The 21219-nt window shown below is 40.5% G+C and overlaps 1 protein-coding gene across 5 annotated transcripts in view; it reads left to right on the plus strand.

The window, feature by feature from the left end:
- The window catches only part of LOC124723103 (bone morphogenetic protein receptor type-2), a 371581-nt gene that overhangs the window by 267288 nt on the left and 83074 nt on the right, over window positions 1-21219 (plus strand). For all 5 annotated transcript variants that reach the window (XM_047248280.1, XM_047248279.1, XM_047248282.1 and 2 more), the window contains 4 exons: window positions 4291-4467; window positions 11889-12128; window positions 19759-19914; window positions 20804-20986. In XM_047248280.1, the coding sequence (XP_047104236.1) occupies window positions 4291-4467; window positions 11889-12128; window positions 19759-19914; window positions 20804-20986 (756 nt within the window). The remainder of the gene's footprint in view (window positions 1-4290; window positions 4468-11888; window positions 12129-19758; window positions 19915-20803; window positions 20987-21219) is intronic.

Below are 21219 nucleotides of genomic sequence, written 5' to 3' on the forward strand. Positions count from 1 at the left end.
AGTCCCCTAGAACTTAGAACTACTTAAGCCTAACTAACCTAAGGACTTCACACATATCCATGCCCGAGGCAGGATTCGAACCTGCGACTGTAGTGGTCGCGCGGTTCCAGACTGAAGTGCCTAGAACCACTCGGCCACTCCGGCCGGCCACTATCCCATGGATTACGTAAACCTGTGACCATTCTTGCTATCCTACTCTGTATACATTCTGTAAGGGTCGATTAAAAAGTTTCCGTTTGAAGGTGTTGCTGCAGCTTATATGCAACATAGCGTGACTCTGATGCGGGTATGTAAGTACCAACAGGTAGGCAGGGGATTTGTGTGTCATTTGTGTCTTTCCATCGTGCATGTGGTAATTGCAGAAATGTTAACTATGACGATGTTATTACCAAATGCATCCAAACAGGACCAACGTGCTGTTATTCTTTTCTTGGGTGCCGAAGGACAAATGCCAGTAGACATCCACCCGAAAATGAAGAACGTGTGTGAGGCAGAATATCTCGTGTCTGTCGAAAACCACAGTTGTGGAATTGTGCGCAAAGTTCCATGCTGGTCACGATTTGACACAAGTCACCAGTCGATCTGGGAAGCCAGCCTCAGCCTCGCTCAAGTGGGAGACCCTTGAGCACCCGCCCTATGGTCCTGATCTTTTCCCATGCGATTATCATGCTTCCCGTCCCATAATAAACCCCTTGAAGCGGCGACGATTCCTGTCAGACGCAGACGCACAGCAGGCAGTTACGGACTTCTTCACGCAGCAGAACACGGTGTTTTTACCAAACGGGTATCGTCATCGGTGGGATGATTGCCTCATTACTCACGACAATTTTTCCTGATTGGCGTGCCGATACTGGGCTGTACGGCTTTCGAACAGAAAACTTTCTACCGCTCCTGTTAGTCCTACGCAGTATGGGTCCCACACACTTGAGCAGTATTCTAGGATGGGTCACACGAGTGATTTGTAAGCAATTTCCTTTGTAGACTGATTGGATTTCTCCAGTATGCTATCAATAAACCGAAATCTACCACATGCTTTACCCCCGACTAAGCCAATGTGATCATTCCATTTCGTAGCTCTACAAAGTGTTACACCCAGGTATTTGTATGAGTTGACCAATTCCAGCTTTGACTTATATCATAGTCATAGGATACTGCTGCTTTTTCTCGTTGTATGAAGTGCACAATTCTACATTTCTGAACATTTAAAGCAAGTTGTCGATAATTGTACCACTTTGAAATCTTATCAAGATCTGACTGAATATTTATGCTGCTTCTTTCAGACAGTGCTTCATTATAGATAACTGAATCATCTGCAAAAAGTGCGATATTACTATCAATATTGTTCACAAGATCATTAATAGACAACATGAACAACAAGGGCGCTAACGCACTTCCCTGAGGCACACTCGAAGTTACTTCTACATCTGTCAATGACTCTCCATCCTAGGTAACTTGCTACGTCGTCCCTACCAAAAAATTATCAATCCAGTCACATATTTTGCTTGTTACCCCAAAATACCATACTTTTGGTAATGAGCATATATGTGGTACGGAGTCAAATGCTTTTTGGAAATCAAGAAATACTGCATGAGCCTGACTGCCTCCATCCAAAACTTTCAATACGTTATATGAGAGAAGTGTGAGTTGGGTTTCACACGATCGATGCTGGTTGTCATGGAATATGTCATTCTGTTAGAGATACCTCATTATATTTGAGCTCAGAATATATTCTAACATTCTGTAAGAAGTCGGTGTGAAGGATATTGGACAGCAGTTCTGTGGAAGTGCCTACCATCCGTCTTGTAAACGGATGTGACCTGTTCTTTCTTTGAACTGCTGGGCACAGTTTTTTGTTCACAGGTTCAGCGACAGATTATAGTTAGAAAGAGGGGATTACTCAGTCAAAAATTCATATAGAATTTGATAGGCATTCCATACGACCCTGGAGCTTTCTTCAGTTTAAATGATGTCAGCTGTTTTTCAACGCCACTGACACTGAAACTTATTTCACTCATCTTTCCAGTGGTACAAGAACTAAATTGGAGCAATTCTCTTTGATTTTCCTTTGTAGAGGAACGTTTGAAAACAGAGCTACGCATTTCTGCTTTTGCTTTGCTACTCTGAAATTCAGTTCCTCTCTCATCTGCAAGTGACTGGACAGTAACATTGGTGCCACTGATAGCCTTCATGTCCATGCAACGCTCTGTCACTGCGCCAACATCCAGTGCAGTCACGTGCTCATTTCAGTCGTAGTTGCCGATGTTGTGGTGTTAACATTGACACTTGCATGGGTCACAAAATCACTAGCCTCTGGTTAGGGCCTTCCACTTGCCCTCATTATAATATGCACACAGTTGATATCACATAATCGAGGTCAGTTGCTTTACCATCTCTGCCAATCATAGGAAGGAATCAAATATGATCTCAGATCAGGGTACAATCTGCCACAATATGACTGAATGAGTTCACTGGACACACAAACTGAATGCAAATGCTCCTCCTCCCCATCCCTTGCTGCTGTTTCCCTGAAGGACCCCATTATTAACCATATGTTTGAACTCCCAACCAGAAATATATCCCTATCCATCTTCATCTTTTTTGACTTGGAATGTGATGGTGAAGGCTCTGTAATGGCAGGAGTGTGTCACATTTGTTAAGATTCACTGTCAGTTTCAGATAACACTCCATACTTGTTAATAAGGGGAGAGGGTAGGGCCCTTGTTTTGTACCTTGCGCCCTTCTCATGAAGCACTTTCTCTGCAGAGGAACCTTTCATGTGGCAGGTCTCAGTTTCAATTATATTTAGTTGTTTTTGTTACTAGAATTCTCTTCCACCATGTACTTCCCATCCCTGTGAGTCTATTAACTGCATAAGCACTGGTATGGATTGTTGAAAAACATAAAAGATTACATTGTGACTGTAAATTAAGTACTTTTCAGTTTTAATTATGACACTGCAGACTTGCTGTTTAACCCACTATGAACATATCTGCACAGAATTTACCAACGGCACCGTAATACACATTCTATGAGATCTTTGTGCACTTCACTGAAACTTGTGATTCATTTCATTTGTCTGGTGTAAAATTCAGGGAAACCTACAAGCTGACAACAGCAGGAATTGCTGCTGCTCATATAGCCACTGGGGGAGGTGGTGCAGTGGTTAATATACTGAATTGCAAAGACTAGTGCTCAAATCCCCATATGACCATCCCGTTTAGGTTTTTTTGTGGTCTTTCTAAATTGCTTAAGGCAAATACCAGGATGTTGCCCTTGGAGAGGACATAGCTGATATCTTTCCACGTTCTCATTCAACATGAGCTTGCACTCCATCTCTGTTGACCTCATCATTGACAAAGTGTTTAGGTTTAATCTTCCTTCCTGGTATAGCACTCCAGAATGGGATGAGTGTTTTTGCTGTAAGATTTAATTATGAAGTAAGCACAGTATAAATTGATAACATATAGGCAGTGACTGAATTGATTGAGAAATGTAGAAAATGAGAAGGCAATTAGTCGTAGAAATTTGGTGTTACTATATACATGTAGCGATATCTGAAGTAAGTGATACTTGAAAATAAGCAAAGTAGACTACTTTTCATGTCCATTTGCTTATGTTGTATGGTATTATATTTTGGGGTAACTCTTCCAATTCTCAAAGGATATTTTTGACTTAGAAATGGATACGTTGGATAATAAGTGGTGCAAGTTTGTGAACCTCTTGTCAACCCCTGTTTGCTAGTCTGGGTGTTCTGACATTGGCCTCTCTTTACTGTAATTTTTTGTTAACAATGTCAGCTTATTCCCAAGAATTAGCGGCTTTCACTCAGTTAATACTTGGCAGAAATCTAATCTGCATTTGTAGCGCACTTCCTTGACTCTACTGCAGAATGGTGTGCAGTATACCGCTGCATCAATTTTCAAAAAGCTACCACAAGAATTCAAAAATATTAGCTGTAATCCACACACTTTCAAATCAAAACTGAAGAGTTTCCTTGTGGGTAACTCCTTCTATTTTGTCGAGGAGTTCCTTGAAAAATTAAGTTGACTCCTGTGTTGTATTGTTGATTGTGCTTACATTAACTTATGGCTTGCCTTTCTTTGGGTTCATAAACATATTATTTTATTTGTTATATCTTTTATGTTGTAATTTCATGTACTGACAAATTCCATGACCGTGGAGATCTGCTCCTTAATTTGGTCCTACGGATATAGACGTTTAGTTGTTATTGTAACCTAATACGACTGGTGTCTGATGAAAAGGTGAACTATAACTAAACATTTCTTTCAGGTTGTTGGGAGGTTTCTGGGAAGAGTGACTGCATTCAGACAAAATGCATTGCTGACAAACCATCAGCTGCACGAAACAATTCAAGATTTTGCTGCTGTTCAGGCAACTTGTGCAATGTGAACTTCATTGATGATTACGTTATGCCCACAGAGGATATTACTACTGCCCTGTCACGTGGTAAGTGTTCACATTTCTTAAAAGTAGTGAAATTGCATTAATGATTTCAGACTTAATGTTGTTAATTATTGTAGCCATTTACTTGGCAATAACTAAACTTTAGTTGTTCGACTTTCCAACTCATTTGAGCAATAACAGAACATTTATGGATCTCCAAACTTTCAAAAATACTTTTTTTGTATGGTTTGATTGTTTTATTCACAAAACTCCCTCCCTTGGTAGATCCAATCTGCAATAATCTAGTTATTTCCTTTTCTATTTTCAGGTAACACTATTGTTAATTTCTTTTATTGAGTTGGAGTGACTTACTATGCTTTCACTGGTCAGTGCAGGTTCTATGCTGTATTTTACTGCGGATGTAGTCATCATCTCAGTGTTCAGTTTTGTTAGTTTTGATATTATTTTTGTGCATGGTGTGCAAGATGAGTTATGGTCCTTGCCTTACTATTTGCAGCGAACTGAATTTCTATTGTTACATTAAGTTACCATAATTTTAATTCTAGTCTCATCCCTGGGAGCAAACCAAAAGTAGATTAATAAATGTCATAGTTTATCAAGTCAAATGTTGCCACTCAGAAGCTGAACAATGAAATGGCTTATGAATGAAATCATTGGATGCTAGAAAGATGATGTCATATATCCTTTGTGTTTGTACCTATGCCTCTTTTACATTACTTTGTATTAACTGTGGCTCCTATTTGTTTGCACAGACCATCATTAAACATATCTTGTCAATAATAAAATAATAATCGTCACACGATGATGGACATTTTAATCCTCAAGCTGTAGCACCTAATTTCTGCAGATTATTACTTAAGCTATGGGTTGTGAAATAAAAGTGTATGATGCATTGTGCAATGCGTTCGAGTACCTGATTTGTTTCTTGGATCTAAAACACTGATTATGTGGCAAACTCACTTCTTCTACTAGCTAAGCACAGAGAAGTAAAGCTGTGTCACAGTCGAGCATTTTCGTATATGCTTGAGGAATATGAACTCTCTCATGCTTGCCATGATATGTAGCTTCGGCCATCCTCCTAAGAGCCCTTCTGCTTGATCATTTTGTTTATTATAGCAAATGGCCACCCGAAAGTGAAAGCCAACGGCATTCATATGCAGCCTAAATTCTTGGGAGGTGAGAGATATGTGAATTAGGAAGGTAGGACATAAGGTTTTTATCCCAGTTTAATAACATTTCAAATAAAGCTGTTCCTTCAAATAACTGGAAGACTGTTGGCAGCTACAGTATGGTGACAAGGTTTTTTAAAAAAAATCTCCTATTCTGCATGACCATTTAGAACTGGGATGTATGCTTCTATCTAAAGATTTGTGTTAACATGTAATTACAGATCCATTCACTTAGCTGCTGGACCATACCTTGTTGAAGAAATCATATCAACATTTGTATGTGATAACCCAAGGAAACCACAGGAATTAGTTAAGATTCAACAAGATGATAGTAGATCATTTGTTCAAGAGACCATAGCTATTATATTAGTTATGTATGTTTACTAAAGTAAAATCTGATTTAATATCAGATCTCGTGAAAATGATATTGTCACAGTGAATGATACAGGTGTTATTCTGTGATAGATGAACTAATATTAAGGTATGTAATCGAGGGTTCTGCAATTTCTCCAGGGCAAACAGAAAACTATCTCAATATGTGACTATTGTATATTCTTTCAACAGGTCTCTGAAATCCTATTTGAGTTGTTGTTGATCAGTGAGCTGGATGGAAGACTGAGGGGGGAAAATGGAACATTTTCTAAGATAATTGATAGAGAGCTGGTATCAGAGTCATGATGAATGAATACAATCCACTTGATTAAAAAAAGGGGGGGGGGGAGCGGACTATATAACTCAGGCCATTTTTGGTCTGTTGTCACGTTCTTACCAGCCAAGAACTTTGAATTCTTTGTATCCAGCATGTCCATTGATTGTCTGGATGCTTTTGGGATAGAAGGAGTTTGAGTAGGGAGTCTCTGAATAAGTTGTGTGTAAGTCTTCTGTAGTGAACATTACCAGTTTTTTCTATTAATTTTTTAAAGTTGGCTCTCATTAACTGGAATAACATTAGTAAATTTTTGTGGACATTGTTAATTAGTCAGTTTGTGTTCCTTATAACATAGTGGTGTAATAAAGTCAGCTAAGCATCGGCTTTGCTTTGTGTATCTATTTAAGAACAAAATTGGTTTTTGTGTGCAATATTTGACAAGAACATAAGGTAAAGGTAAATTGTTACTTACTGTAAACATGATATGTTAAGTTGCAGACAGGCACAGCTGAAAGACACTTACACATTTGCTTTCGTTCACAGCATTCATCAGAAAAAGAAACAAGCACACATTCATTGGCACAAGCAAGCACACCACACACACACACACACACACACACACACACACACACACATCACCACCACCATCTCTGCCAGCTCGGACCAGAATGCAGCTGTTACATAGAAGGGAAGCAACAATCTGAAGGGGGTGGGGAAGGGGAAGAGATAGTAGTGTATGAGTGGAACAGAGAAGAATGCTGTTTGGCAGAGTGTGCAAGGACTAGAGTGCCAACAGGCACAGGGGTAGGAGGCTGTTGGGCAAGAAGGTGGGAAGGGGGAAGGGGGGAACAGGGAGCAAAGAAAGAGAGGACCAGGGAAAGATGGTTTGGTGCATTGGTGTAGGGCAGCACACAAAGAAAGTGGGAGACAAGAGTAGGGAGGAGGTGATAGGACAAAGGGGGTTGAAACTGTTGGGTGGAGGATGTGGGACAGTATGTTAATGTAGATTAAGGGCAGGATAATTTCGGGAGCAGAGAATGTGTTGTTAGGACAACTCTTGTCTGCGTAGTTCAGAAAAGCAGGTGGTAGTAGGGAGAATCCACATGGCTCAGGTAGTGAAGCAGCCATTAAAATCAAGCATTTTATGTTCAGCTGCATCTTGTGCCACAGGATGGTCTACTACTTTGCTATTAGCTACAGATTGGTGGTGATGGCCATTCATCCTGGTGGACAGCTGATTGGTAGTCATACCAGTATAAAAAGTTGTACCGTGGTTGCATCAGAGCTGGTATGTGACATGCATGCTTTCACAGGCGGCCCGGTCTCTGTTTGGGTAGGATAAGCCTGTGACAGGACTGGAATAGGAAGTGCTAGGTGGGTGGATTGGACAGGTCTTGCACTTGGGTCTTCCACAGGGATATGATCCTTGTGACAAGGAATTGGGATTGGGAGTGGCATGGGAATGGGCTAGGATATTGTGCAGGTTGGGAGTCGACAGAACATCTCTTTGGAAAGGGAAAAGGGGGGGGGGAGGAAGGATCTTGTGTAGGATGTCCCTCATTTCATGGCATGATGATTGGTAATTAAAGCCCTGCAAAGAATGTGATTCAGTTGTTCCAGTCTGGGGTGGTGTTGGGTGACAAAGGGGGTGCTCCTTTGTTGCTGGTTCTTGGGGATGGTGAGAGGATTTGGGGTGTGAGGGGGAAATGGCATGGGAGATCTGTTTGCAGACTAGGTGTGCAGGATAGTGTCTGTCTGTGAAGGCCTTGGACAGATCCTCAGCATATTGGTCAAGGGAATTCTTGTCAGTACAGGTATTCTGTCCCTAGATGGCCAGGCTGTACGGGAGGGATTTATTGGTGTGGAAGGGATGAAAGCAGTCAAAATGCAGGTACCATTGGTGGTTGTTGGGTTTAATGTGGACAGAGGTGTGGATGGAGCCATCAGAAAGGAGGCTGCAGTGTCCAGGAAGGTTGTTGTTGTTGTTGTGGTCTTCAGTCCTGAGACTGGTTTGATGCAGCTCTCCATGCTACTCTATCCTGTGCAAGCTTTTTCATCTCCCAGTACCTACTGCAACCTACATCCTTCTGAATCTGCTTAGTGTATTCATCTCTTGGTCTCCCTCTACGATTTTTACCCTCCACGCTGCCCTCCAATACTAAATTGGTGATCCCTTGATGCCTCAGAACATGTCCTACCAACCGATCCCTTCTTCTGGTCAAGTTGTGCCACAAACTTCTCTTCTCCCCAATCCTATTCAATACTTCCTCATTAGTTATGTGATCTACCCATCTAATCTTCAGCATTCTTCTGTAGCACCACATTTCGAAAGCTTCTATTCTCTTCTTGTCCAAACTATTTATCGTCCATGTTTCACTTCCATACATAGCTACACTCCATACGAATACTTTCAGAAATGACTTCCTGACACTTAAATCAATACTGGATGTTAACAAATTTCTCTTCTTCAGGAAGATGGCACACTGAATTAAGGAGCACCAGGTGAAGTGAATGGGAGAGAAGTTGTTGAGATTGTGCAGGAATGAATATAGGGCATCTTGGTCCAGAATCCAGACCGTAAAGATATCATCAATGAACCTGAACCAAACTAGGGATTTGGCATTTTGTGAAGCTAGAAAGGTCTCGTCTAGATGGCCCATAAACAGGTTGGCAGAGGAGGGTGGCATGTGGGTGTCCACAGCTGTGCCACAGATTTGTTTGTGTGCCTTCCCTTCAAAGCAATAGTAGTTGTGAGTTAGGATAAAGTTAGGAATGTGTATGAGGAATAAGGTAGTGGGTCTGGAGTCTGAAGGAAGTTGGGAAAGGAAGTGAAGGAAGTTGGGAAAGGAAGTCTTCAATAACTGTAAGACCATGGGCGTGAGGTATGTTGGTGTACAGGGCGGTGGCATACTGCCTGGCCACCAGGGGATGGCATATCTGCAGTGGCAAAAACTCACTTGCACAGTGTGGCGAGGGTCTCAACAAGGCCTTCAAACATACACTATCCCCAGACATAGTTCACAAACAGCTCTCCTGTGCCATTCCCCCTCGCACCCCAAGTCCTCCCACCATCCCCAAGAACCAGCCAAGGAGTGCCCTCCTCATCGTCCAGTACCAACACAGACTGGAACAACTGAACCACAGTCATTATGCTGTGAAATGAGGAACATCCTACCCAAGATTACCCTCCCCCCCCTCCCCCTCACCTTCTAAAGTGAAGTTATGTTGATCCCCAATCTCCACTACATCCTAGTCCACCCTATGCCACTTGCAATCCCAATCCCTTGACTAAGGATCTTATCCCTGTGGAATACCCAGGTATAAGACTTGCCGAGTCCACCCCCAGCACTTGGTATTCCAGTCCTATCACAGGCTTAGCCTACCCCATCAGGACTGGGCCACATGTGAAAGCAGCCATGTCATATGCCAGCTCTGCTGCAATCATTGTACAGCTTTTCATATTGGTGTAACTACCAACCAGCCGTCCACCAAGATGAACGGCAACTATCAGATTGTGGCCAAGAGCAAAGTAAACTACCCTGTGGTATAACAAGCAGCTGAACATATCGTGCTTCATTTAAATGGCTTCTTCACTACTTGAGCCATGTGGATCCCCCTCACCACCACCACCACCACCACCATCTTTTCTGAACTTTGGTGATGGGAGTTATCCCTACAAAACATTCTCCACTCCCAAAATTATTCCAGCCTTAACCTACAGTAACATACTGTCCCACACCCTCCATCCAACAGTTTCTTCCCCCTCTGTCTTGTCACCTACTCCCTTTTCTTGCCTCCCACCCTCTTTGTGTGCTGTCCTCAGCCAATGTACTTACGCATCTTTCCTTATACCTCTCCTTTTTCACTTCCTGTTTCCCCCTCCCACCTCACAGGCTCCTGATGCTGCATCTGTTGGCAGTCTCGTCCCTGCACACTCCACCAACCACCATTGTTCTCCCCCCCACCCATTCACTGCTACCCCTTTCCCTTCCCCACGCCCTTCAGATTGCTGCTTCCATTTACCTGACAGTTGCATTCTGGTGTGAGCTGCCGGAGATGGTGGTCATGTGTGTTGAGGTGAGCTTGCTTGTGTGAATGACTGTGTGTATGATTTTCTTTTTCTTCTTTTTTTCAGATTTATGGCCAAAAGGTTGTGTGTAAGTGTATTTTAGTTGTGCCTGTTTGCAACTTAATGTGTCAGCTTTATTATAAGTAGCAGTCTATCTTTTCCTTACACTGTTGATAATCCAATCTGGAGTTTCCAATTTTTAAAATTTGACATGAGTTAGGTTGGTGTTGATTGAAGTGGTGATAATAGTTCCATTTATGTTAAAAGTCCATTTTTTGCAGCATTTATAAAAGCCTAGTTTTTGAATATATTTCAGGTCCCTTGAGGGAGACTAGCTAGTTAGTCTTAGGTAATGTTTAAAATGCAGTTTTACTATCAAAATTGTGGTGGTTTGGGCAATGAACTTTGATCGGAGTTTAAATGACAGTGTGGCCATTGGTTTTCTATCGTTTCCCTAAACTGATTAGAGTGAATGGTTGGATGGTTTCACTGAAAAGCACATGCCTAGTTATCCTATTTGATCCTTAGTTCTGTCTGTAATAACCTCATACATGACAGGACATTAAATTCTGATCTTCATTCCATTTACTTATTTTCACAGGTTTATATGCAACTTAAGTCCCTTTGCACTGTAACACAATATTCGTAGATAACATTATGGGAATGAAGCAGTTCGGTTGGTTTGGGATTTAGTCCCAGTTAGTCTCCATCTGCCTTGACTGTTGTAGATATCCTGGTGTATCAGTGGAAAGTGAAATTTATGTGCCCCATCTGTCCAGTGAGTAATGGAGTTAAGAATTGCTGTCATTTTGCTCCTTGCACGATCCTAAGAATACTGCTTTCACAGTTTTAAAACAGCATTTGATTACAAATACAGTTTGCTTCTTCTTATATGGTCAGTCATGTTGTATTCTGGCCATTAAGACTTTCTGTGGACACTGTTGGATTTGTTCCCTACACACACATCATATCCAGGGGAACCAGAACTCCACTGACAAAATTTAGATAGTTGTTCAGGATAGTTCCTGAGGATTTTGGTGTATGGGACATGTGGTCTCTAGAGGTTCGTTACTGAGTAATTACATTTAATTTGATTCTTACCCCTTGTATCAGTATTGCAGTGAAAGTATGTGCACAGTAGTGCAAATGTAGACAGCATATGCTGTGGGTCTATTTTGGTAACAAACTTGTTCCATTCACTCACATTACTTGCTGTTAACAACAGCAATGCTTATTTTACTGCTGGTCGTCAAGGTTTCATTCAGTGTTGCTTGTTCTGTCTCAGAAAATGTCCACAAACAACATGTCAAATTTTGTTGGTGGAGGTGTGTGTGTGATTTCATTTATACTTAAAGACTAGACTTGCAGAACTTCATCTGTAGCTGCCTCAGAATAAATTTTGAATACTTGATTTTTTATGAACTAGTAACATAACATTGCAGATTTATGTTTCTCATCATCCTTCTATGTTGAGCATTTCTGAAAATTTCCTTTAACATGTACAATACTTCTCTCTATTTATGTGATAAAGTATTATTAAATAACCAACATATTTCACTCATCCTCTTTTTCATAGCTACAAGTTTAATGGAACCTGCTGACGATGGATATCGAACTATTCTGATTGCCTTAGTTTGTGGCCTTGTACTAGTGTTAATTTCTGTGGGTGTTGGAGTAATCGTTTTGTGGAAAATACATGAAGCCTCTATTTACAAGCAGACAGCTGATGCTGTTCATCTTATGGACAATGGAAGTCCAGGAAATTACCAATCCGACACCTATGCCTTGGAACACCTAAAAATATCCACAATTGTAGGTAAGTAAATATATTCATTGACACTCAGTAAAATATTTGCAATTATTGGGCTATACCAAGAAGCATCATACTGAAAAATTTCTCATGAAGTGTAATGTGGGTTAAATGCATACTTTTAGCCACATTGGTAATGAGAGAATATCATTACTTGAGTTTCACTTCAGTTTTTATTATTGTGGACTATCATTCTGAAATGTTCTCTGCCAGCTACACTACATTCATCATATTTCATGGAATTCACCAAGAGGTGCAGCAGGGATGTGGAAATAAGTCTGAGACATACATTTAGTTTAATGTAAGTGCAATGCAGTGAAATGACTTAGCATTATGAGACACTGGTGTCTTACATTGCTAATTCTAATCATTAAATAATATAAAACATTAAATTTGAGAATTTCTGTGAAAATTGGCTTCAGTGGAGTAGGAGTTGCCAAATAGAAAGTTCTTCAATTCCTCCTTAGAAACTACCACATTATCTATATTATATTTAGTGTGCTCTAGCAGGCTGTTGAATATGTTTGTACCTCTGTGTCTTTCCTTTGCCTCTAGTCTTTCTTTGCAGAAGTTTGTTTTGATCTATTTATTGTATTCTTGCTTTCCACCATGTATTGAGAGAACAAAAATGTTGGTACTGACAAAGGACATTAATGAATACATATGTATTGTGAAGGAGGTGTAAAAATACACAGTTTTTTGAGGAGGTCATTGCAGGATGTTCTAGAATTATCATCAGATATAATTCTTATATAACGCTTGTGTGTACTAAAAATACTGTCCAAGTAAGTTGATTATAAAGCACTTCATTAATTCTAGGCAATGGATTTTCCAATTAAGGTTGTGATCTATCTGTAGTCCCAATAACTATACACTTTTTGCTTCTTTTATTTCATTAATTGCAAAACCTATTTGTATAGGTCATGGAGTTCTGTTTGAAGTACTGAAGTGTATGTATTGAGTCACACCAAAATTTAATTATAATCTGTTTACAAGGGCGTATCCAGGATCTGAACTAGGGGGGAGGGGGAAGGGGGGGGGGAGGGCAGGTCATACTAGTCTCAGGAAACAAGGACTCGAGACAACGTACAGCACTTCTTTCAAATAAAACAGTAAACGAGTGAAAAACTGCTTTTCATAAACATTTTAAATACAAGAATGCACTTGTACAATCCGAGAAAACATGCAGCATTTCATATTAAATAAAACAGTAAACTAGTGAAAAACTGCGAATATCTTCTAATGAAGGGGGGGGGGGGGGACAGCTGCCCCCACCCCCACCCCTGCCCCTCGCTGGGTACGCCCATGTCTGTTTGCCTTGAACCATCTGTTGATGTTTTCAGATATTTTATTATTTGCCTATTCCATAATAGAACTGATATTACATTTTATTCCTGTACTAATTTGTATCTAATGCAAAAAAGACAAAATTTGTTTCTTCTGAAACCGTGGTTTCTGGTTATACACAAACAATCTTCTACTTACAAAAATTGAACCTTTTGATACACTATGTCTGATGCTTTAAATTCTGAGTGTATATTGTTACGTGCTTAACACTGAACTGATATACAGGGTTATTCTAATGATGGACCCATTTTCAAAAATTCATATGTATTCAGATACAAATCCAAAATGAGCAAGCTTTATACCAATGAAAAGAGCAAGTTTCAAAGTTTTTGATAGGTGGTGGTGGTGGTGGTGGTGGTGGGCGGGTGGGCGGTGATGGTTTCAGAAGTGGCAAGTACAGTTCATGTGGCAATAGGGTCGTCATTCCATTTCACTGTCAGCTGTGAGTGAGAAGGTGACTGTGGAGCACAAGGTTTTCTGCACTCTTGAGTACGTGAAAAGTGAGTTGCAAATTGCAGTGTGGTGGGCATTTCGTACCAAATTCAGTATTCAACCATGAACTCGCAAAAGCATTACCCATTGGTTTAAGCAATTTAAACAGACTGGCAATTTGTGCAAGGGAAAAAGCATAGGCTGTCCACATTTGTCAGAGGATGAAATCTGACGGATTCAAGAAAGTTTTGTGGGCGGTCCCAGTACGTCTACCAATAGAGCCAGTTGAGAACTTGGAATACCCCAACCAACTGTATGGTCCCTCAAGTTATGGAAGATTCCCAGGACTTCATTTTCCAACAGGACAGAGCTCTGCCTCATTGGCACCGTGGTGTACGAGGATTTTTGAATGACTCCCTTCCTCAGCACTGGATGGGTCGCAGGGGACTTTGAGGACCTGGCTCTGCACTTCGGGCCACCAAGATCTCCTGATCTCACTGCCTGTGACTGTTTCTTATGGGGTTATGTGAAGGCAGCTGCTTACATCCCACCTCTACCAACCACTATGAACAATGTGCAGAACCGGATCACTGTTGCTGTGCACTCAGTAACAGCAGATATGCTTTCGTGTGTGTGGGATGAGTTTGGCTATTGCATTGCTGTGCAGCTAATGGTGGCCACATTGAACATTTATAACATTTATCACATTTCTAATTATTAAGTAGTTATTAAAAACTAATTAATTACAAATTACTAAATTTATTAGATTGATTTCAAACATTATGAAAAAAAACTTTCGAAACTTCTACTTTTTATTGGCTAAAGCTTGTTCATTTTGGATTTGTACTTGAATAAATACAAAGTTTTGAAAATGGGTCCATCATTTAAAATAATCCTGCACATTGCTTTCCGTCATTCAGATAAGATAAAAACCATTAACCTGCTGTGTCTTACTGTTCCATAATATTTTAACTTTTGCATGAGGATATCAAGGTTCACCCAATCAAAACCTACTGATAGAAAGTCTTAAACCTGGAACATACAGTTTGTAGGTGCTGGAACTTGTCTGTTCCTTCCTCAGGCAGGAAAGGAAGCTTCAATGGATGAGGTTGGAAAGGAGGTGCAGTCAGTTAGACTTCAAGCTGAGAGGGACTCACTTAGTATGAGGACAAGGGGAAGAGACTTTGTTCCCCCATCCCCCTCTACCCATCCTCACGGCAAGTGGGCCCATCCTGAACTTTGGCTCTGAAAGCTGTTTCACTTCTAACATTCCTCTACTAATCTTTATTCGCTCCCTGATTGAGGAGCAGGTAACTTGTGAAAGCTAGGAATAATTTTTTCCTAGTATTTGGAATTTTGCCTCCCAAAAGTAAGAACTGGCCGACCATTCAGTCTGCTTATAATTAAACATTACTAAACATGTCACTTACATTGGGTACTGGTAGGGAGGGGTGGTTGGTTCTCACATTAAATGATAATGAAGAATACCACTGGGCCTTTCCAGAGTTAGAAATTGATTCCAGATTGCCTTATAGTGTTTCTCTAGTAACAACTGAACTCAGTAGAGCCTGTCATGATATCTTGCTAGCTGTGTTTAACATAAACTGACTTCGTGGAGACTTTGTCTCCCTCAGTGAATATGCTTTGTTCACTCTCTTCTGAAAGTGAGAAAAGACTGTGGAACACACAGTCAGTTGGTCCCAGATGTTCCCCCTAGAATCCAGGAACTGTACCTGTCCACTCATGTCAAACTCGCCCAGCTGGACATGGCAGTACCACAGGCATTCCTACAAACATGCCTGTAAGGTACCTCACATTTTTTAACCTCAAAATGCCTGCAATACTTCTTAAAAGCATAATCTCCTTAAACATCTCCACAAATGAGACTTCAGAGATGTCCTACCGTCTATGTATAGTCCTTCCTTTCCAACAACTTATTCAGACATCAAGTCAGAGATGTCCTGTTCATTTGTTTTGAGCAAGAGAGTGAGTGTCTTGGGTAGGGATTGGAGGCTATGCAAGATTTCTGGGCGAGATCACTGTGACAGGGCTTGTAGGTGGATAACTTCTGTCAGATAATTACTGTCATTTTTAAGACAGTGATAGTGTCTTCACCTACAGGGCTCATATCCCTATTGAAGACTCAAGAGACAAGTACAAGACCATGTCCTATGCCCCCACATATCACATCCTACTCCAGTCAGAAGTACAGTGTAGTCTTTTATGTGGGCATGGCCAACAGCCAACTGTCCATATGAATGGATAGCCACTGCTAAACTGTGGTTAGGGACAGATTTGAAGACCTTAGCTGTAAGCAGTGGTAGGGGACAAGTTGGTTGATTTGAGAAATTTCACAGTAAAGTTTCAATAAACTCTCATAAATGAGATATTTCAAGTACATGCAATGTGATTTTAAATTCAGATAAGCCATTGTTTACAAGTATACAGGGAGAGTCAGCAGGAAAGGTACATGCTTTGAGGAGTGGTAATATTAGTGATCCTGAATAAAAACATGTCATATGAGCGTATGTCCTGTCCTTGACAGCTTCCTAGGAAACTAATGAACACAGTGGGTAACAGGACAAGTGCAGGTGATAGCAAGTGAAACACTGTGATCTGATGTTTTGTTTGGTAGTATATATCTCCTTACAAAAGGTGTTCAAAAAGTCCACTGTCAACTGCATGCATTTTGCAGTTCTTGTAGACAGCTGCTGTGTTGCTGATCTGAGCTCATTTGTACGCTCCTTCATCCCCATTCCGGTCGGAGGAAGGCAGTGGCAAACCACATCTACTAGGACCTCGCCTAGTGTGGCAGTGAGGGTCTCCCGCGTCGTTCCCTGCATTCTGTCACAGAGTATGGGACTTCATCATCATCATCATGATCATCACTTGAACACACGTGTAAAATAAAAGTGAGAAGTTTCTCCTTTGTGTTCACTCTGTTCTTTTTGCGAGGAAATGTACACAATTAAACAAAATGTTAAATCCCAATGTTTCATTTACTATACTTGCATTTGTCTTGCTCCCCATTGTATTCAACAGTTTCCTCAGAAACTGTTAAGAATAGGACATATGATCCTATGACATTATTTGCTCAGAATCTCTAAATTTTACCAAATTTTATTTGTAAAAATTTATCAATAGGTACTTAACATTGTTTACTTACAGGGTGTTTCAAAAATGACCGGTATATTTGAAATGGCAATAAAAACTAAACGAGCAGCGATAGAAATACACCGTTTGTTGCAATATGCTGGGGACAACAGTACATTTTCAGGCAGACAGACTTTCGAAATTACAGTAGTTACAATTTTCAACAACAGATGGCGCTGCGGTCTGGGAAACTCTATAGTACGATATTTTCCACATATCCACCATGCGTAGCAATAATATGGCGTAGTCTCTGAATGAAATTACCCGAAACCTTTGACAACGTGTCTGGCGGAATGGCTTCACATGCAGATGAGATGTACTGCTTCAGCTGTTCAATTGTTTCTGGATTCTGGCAGTACACCTGGTCTTTCAAGTGTCCCCACAGAAAGAAGTCACAGGGGTTCATGTCTGGTGAATAGGGAGGACAATCCACACCACCTCCTGTATGTTTCGGATAGCCCAAAGCAATCACACGATCATCGAAATATTCATTCAGGAAATTAAAGACGTCGGCCGTGCGATGTGGCCGGGCACCATCTTGCATAAACCACGAGGTGTTCGCAGTGTCGTCTAAGGCAGTTTGTACTGCCACAAATTCACGAAGAATGTCCAGATAGCGTGATGCAGTAATCGTTTCGGATCTGAAAAATGGGCTAATGATTCCTTTGGAAGAAATGGCGGCCCAGACCAGTACTTTTTGAGGATGCAGGGACGATGGGACTGCAACATGGAGCTTTTCGGTTCCCCATATGCGCCAGTTATGTTTATTGACGAAGCCGTCCAGGTAAAAATAAGCTTCGTCAGTAAACCAAATGCTGCCCACATGCATATCGCCGTCATCAATCCTGTGCACTATATCGTTAGCGAATGTCTCTCATGCAGCAATGGTAGCGGCGCTGAGGGGTTGCCGCGTTTGAATTTTGTATGGATAGAGGTGTAAACTCTGGCGCATGAGACGATAGGTGGACGTTGGCGTCATTTGGATCGCAGCTGCAACACGGCGAACGGAAACCCGAGGCCGCTGTTGGATCACCTGCTGCACTAGCTGCGCGTTGCCCTCTGTGGTTGCCGTACGCGGTCGCCCTACCTTTCCAGCACGTTCATCCATCACGTTCCCAGTCCGTTGAAATTTTTCAAACAGATCCTTTATTGTATCGCTTTTCGGTCCTTTGGTTACATTAAACCCCCGTTGAAAACTTCGTCTTGTTGCAACAACACTGTGTTCTAGGCGGTGGAATTCCAACACCAGAAAAATCCTCTGTTCTAAGGAATAAACCATGTTGTCCACAGCACACTTGCACGTTGTGAACAGCACACGCTTACAGCAGAAAGACGACGTACAGAATGGCGCACCCACAGACTGCGTTGTCTTCTATATCTTTCACATCACTTGCAGCACCATCTGTTGTTGAAAATTGTAACTACTGTAATTTCGAAAGTTTGTCCGCCTGAAAATGTACTGTTGTCCCAAGCATATTGCAACAAACGGTGTATTTCTATCACTGCTCGTTTAGTTTTTATTGCTGTTTCAAATATACCGGTCATTTTTGAAACACCCTGTACAAACAGAATGCACTTTACATGGGTTAACATTGGCTTACCAGAGTTTGCTTGTTGCTTAAATTAATGAAACACTACTGCAAAATCTCTCAAAAATACAGATGTGAAAGGTTCAAATTGTTTCAGTTTCTGGTATTAAGATTTTCATTAATAATATTTATAATAGTGAAATATAACATCCTTAGAAACTTATCTATGATTCAGCAAAATATAAAATTGTTTTTATTCTTGCCATACTGCAGCACATGAACAATGTCAAGGTATTTCAACCATTACCTTGTTGTGTTAATTCATGCAAACTGTGGTATGGGACACGACTTACTTTGTTAAATAAATACTCACATTTACATGATTAGCAAAAACTCCTGAAGCACATTTGTGTTCAGGAACATATTCAGAATCTGTATCTGAGTTCTAGTTATCCACATCATCCCCAGATTTGTAACACCGCACACATTACTACTAATGGCTGCTATGTTTCTGGCACTTATCACTGTCTACATGCATGCATTCTTACAAAGATTCCATTAGTGAGAATTTGAAATTAGAGTTATAGCTGCCATTTCTCAGTTTACACTATGGAAATACCATCTAATGTGAATAAAGCATATCATGTTTTGCATGCAATAATTCCATTTCTCGATGGCTGTCACTTACAGTTGTTGACAGCTGATGTCTTCAGTTGACCACCCAGTAGCAAAACATGGTATGAGACTTAAATGGGTGCCTCACAATACCAGATTCTCTGAATAACACTTCTTTCGATCCTGTAGTCTCCCTGACGTCAGTCTCCATTAGCCCCTTTTCCACACCCATCCCTATCCAGATGCCACCAGCCCCCTCCCACCATTCCACTCATTCTACATGCACATTCTCCAATCCACTCCTCCATTTCACTATACGTGCTATGTACACTATTCCCTATGTTTGCAATGGGGACTGTGTGTGTGTGTGTGTGTGTGTGTGTGTGTGTGTGTGTGTGTGTGTGTGTGTGTGTGTGTACACGCCTGCAGACACACATACCTCTCCATGTAGCCATCACTTTTTATTATGTAACATTACACTTCTGTAAGGTTTACTGAAATCTGTATTTGTATTTTTCATATGCAGTTGTTAGAGCCTTTTGTCTTCATATATGTTTCAGGCCAGGGGCGATATGGATGTGTGTTTAAAGGAACATTGCTTGACAAGGAAGTTGCTGTAAAAATATTTCCAGGCCACCACAGACAATACTTTCATAATGAACGTGATATCTATTGCTTACCATTCATGGATAATCCTGCTTTGTTAACATATTTTGGTATGTATGTTTCTCTTTTGCAAATAATAAAACAAATTTCATTGACCATTACTTTGACCAAAATGTAATAAGCAAGAAGTAAGAAATAGTGCGCAGTGAATAGTCATTGTAGGAGGCAGATCTGGAACGTTAACAAACATCAAAGCAAGTCCAAGCACAAAATGGTTCATCAGCATCAGACTAAATTATGTGCAGTGCCAGTATAAGTGCACAGTAAAGGGAAACTGAGGAAAAGTGAGAGGGGGGGGGGGGAGAGTATACATAAGTGTGCACCTTAAAATGCTGTAATTTTGTTGGAGAAGACAGCAAAATGTATAGAGAGAAGGAGAATGGAGTAGAACTGACTAATAAAACTTGTGTAATATTATCAAAGATTGATGCTATTCGTGTGTTTTTCTGTATGGACAGACAGACAACTTGTTTCTTTGCTTTATGTTTAAAATGTTGCTCAGTTTGTTTTTTTGTTTGTTGTTGTTTTTTATCATGCCTGTGTGCCAATGGCCAACAATGCTATTGGATGAGCAGTTAATACAAAAACTTGTATTGAAGGTTTCAAGCATAAACACAATTGATAAGTATATATCTTCCCAGATGCAAAGAATACAAGTCATACCAAATTGCAGACAATTAAGTCCCATAAAATAACTTCAAGATAAAATTGTGTTACTTTAAGTAATTGAAATTTCACCTCCCTTGAGTTTATAGCATTTTATTACTTAGATTCTTGTATTTACGGTAAATGCACATGTGACATCATCATTATTTTTATTTTATTATTTATAAATAATCCCATTAGGACTGTGCAAATCACTTAGAGGCAGCACGTTCCTTTATTATTATGTTGTTGTTCTTGTTCTTGTTGTTAGTATTATTATTTTTTATTGATCAGGGTCAGATGAACGTGTGAGTGCTGAGGGATACATTGATTACTTGCTGGTGCTTTCATATGCCACAAATGGCTGCCTTCAGGATTATCTCAGGAGTAATTTGGTGGACTGGAATTGTTTATGTAGAATGGCACTATCTGTTGCAAAGGGTCTAGCTCACCTACACACAGATATCCGTAAAGGAGGTAAGCCATATTTGAATGACATTCTTACATATAACGCACAGTTTCATGTAGTCATTTTTAAGAAAAATACAAGATGTGTGTAAACATTTGTAACAAATGCCTGGAATGATTTCCTGCATCAAAATAAGACAAAATGGTGATGTCAGAGTATGTTCTACAGTTGCTGGTAATGTACAGAAATTGTACAAAATTTAATACCAAGTATCCTTAATACAAAATATTATAGTGAGGAA

The sequence above is a fragment of the Schistocerca piceifrons genome, chromosome X (assembly GCF_021461385.2).
Source record: "Schistocerca piceifrons isolate TAMUIC-IGC-003096 chromosome X, iqSchPice1.1, whole genome shotgun sequence".
In the NCBI taxonomy this organism is placed as follows: domain Eukaryota; kingdom Metazoa; phylum Arthropoda; class Insecta; order Orthoptera; family Acrididae; genus Schistocerca; species Schistocerca piceifrons.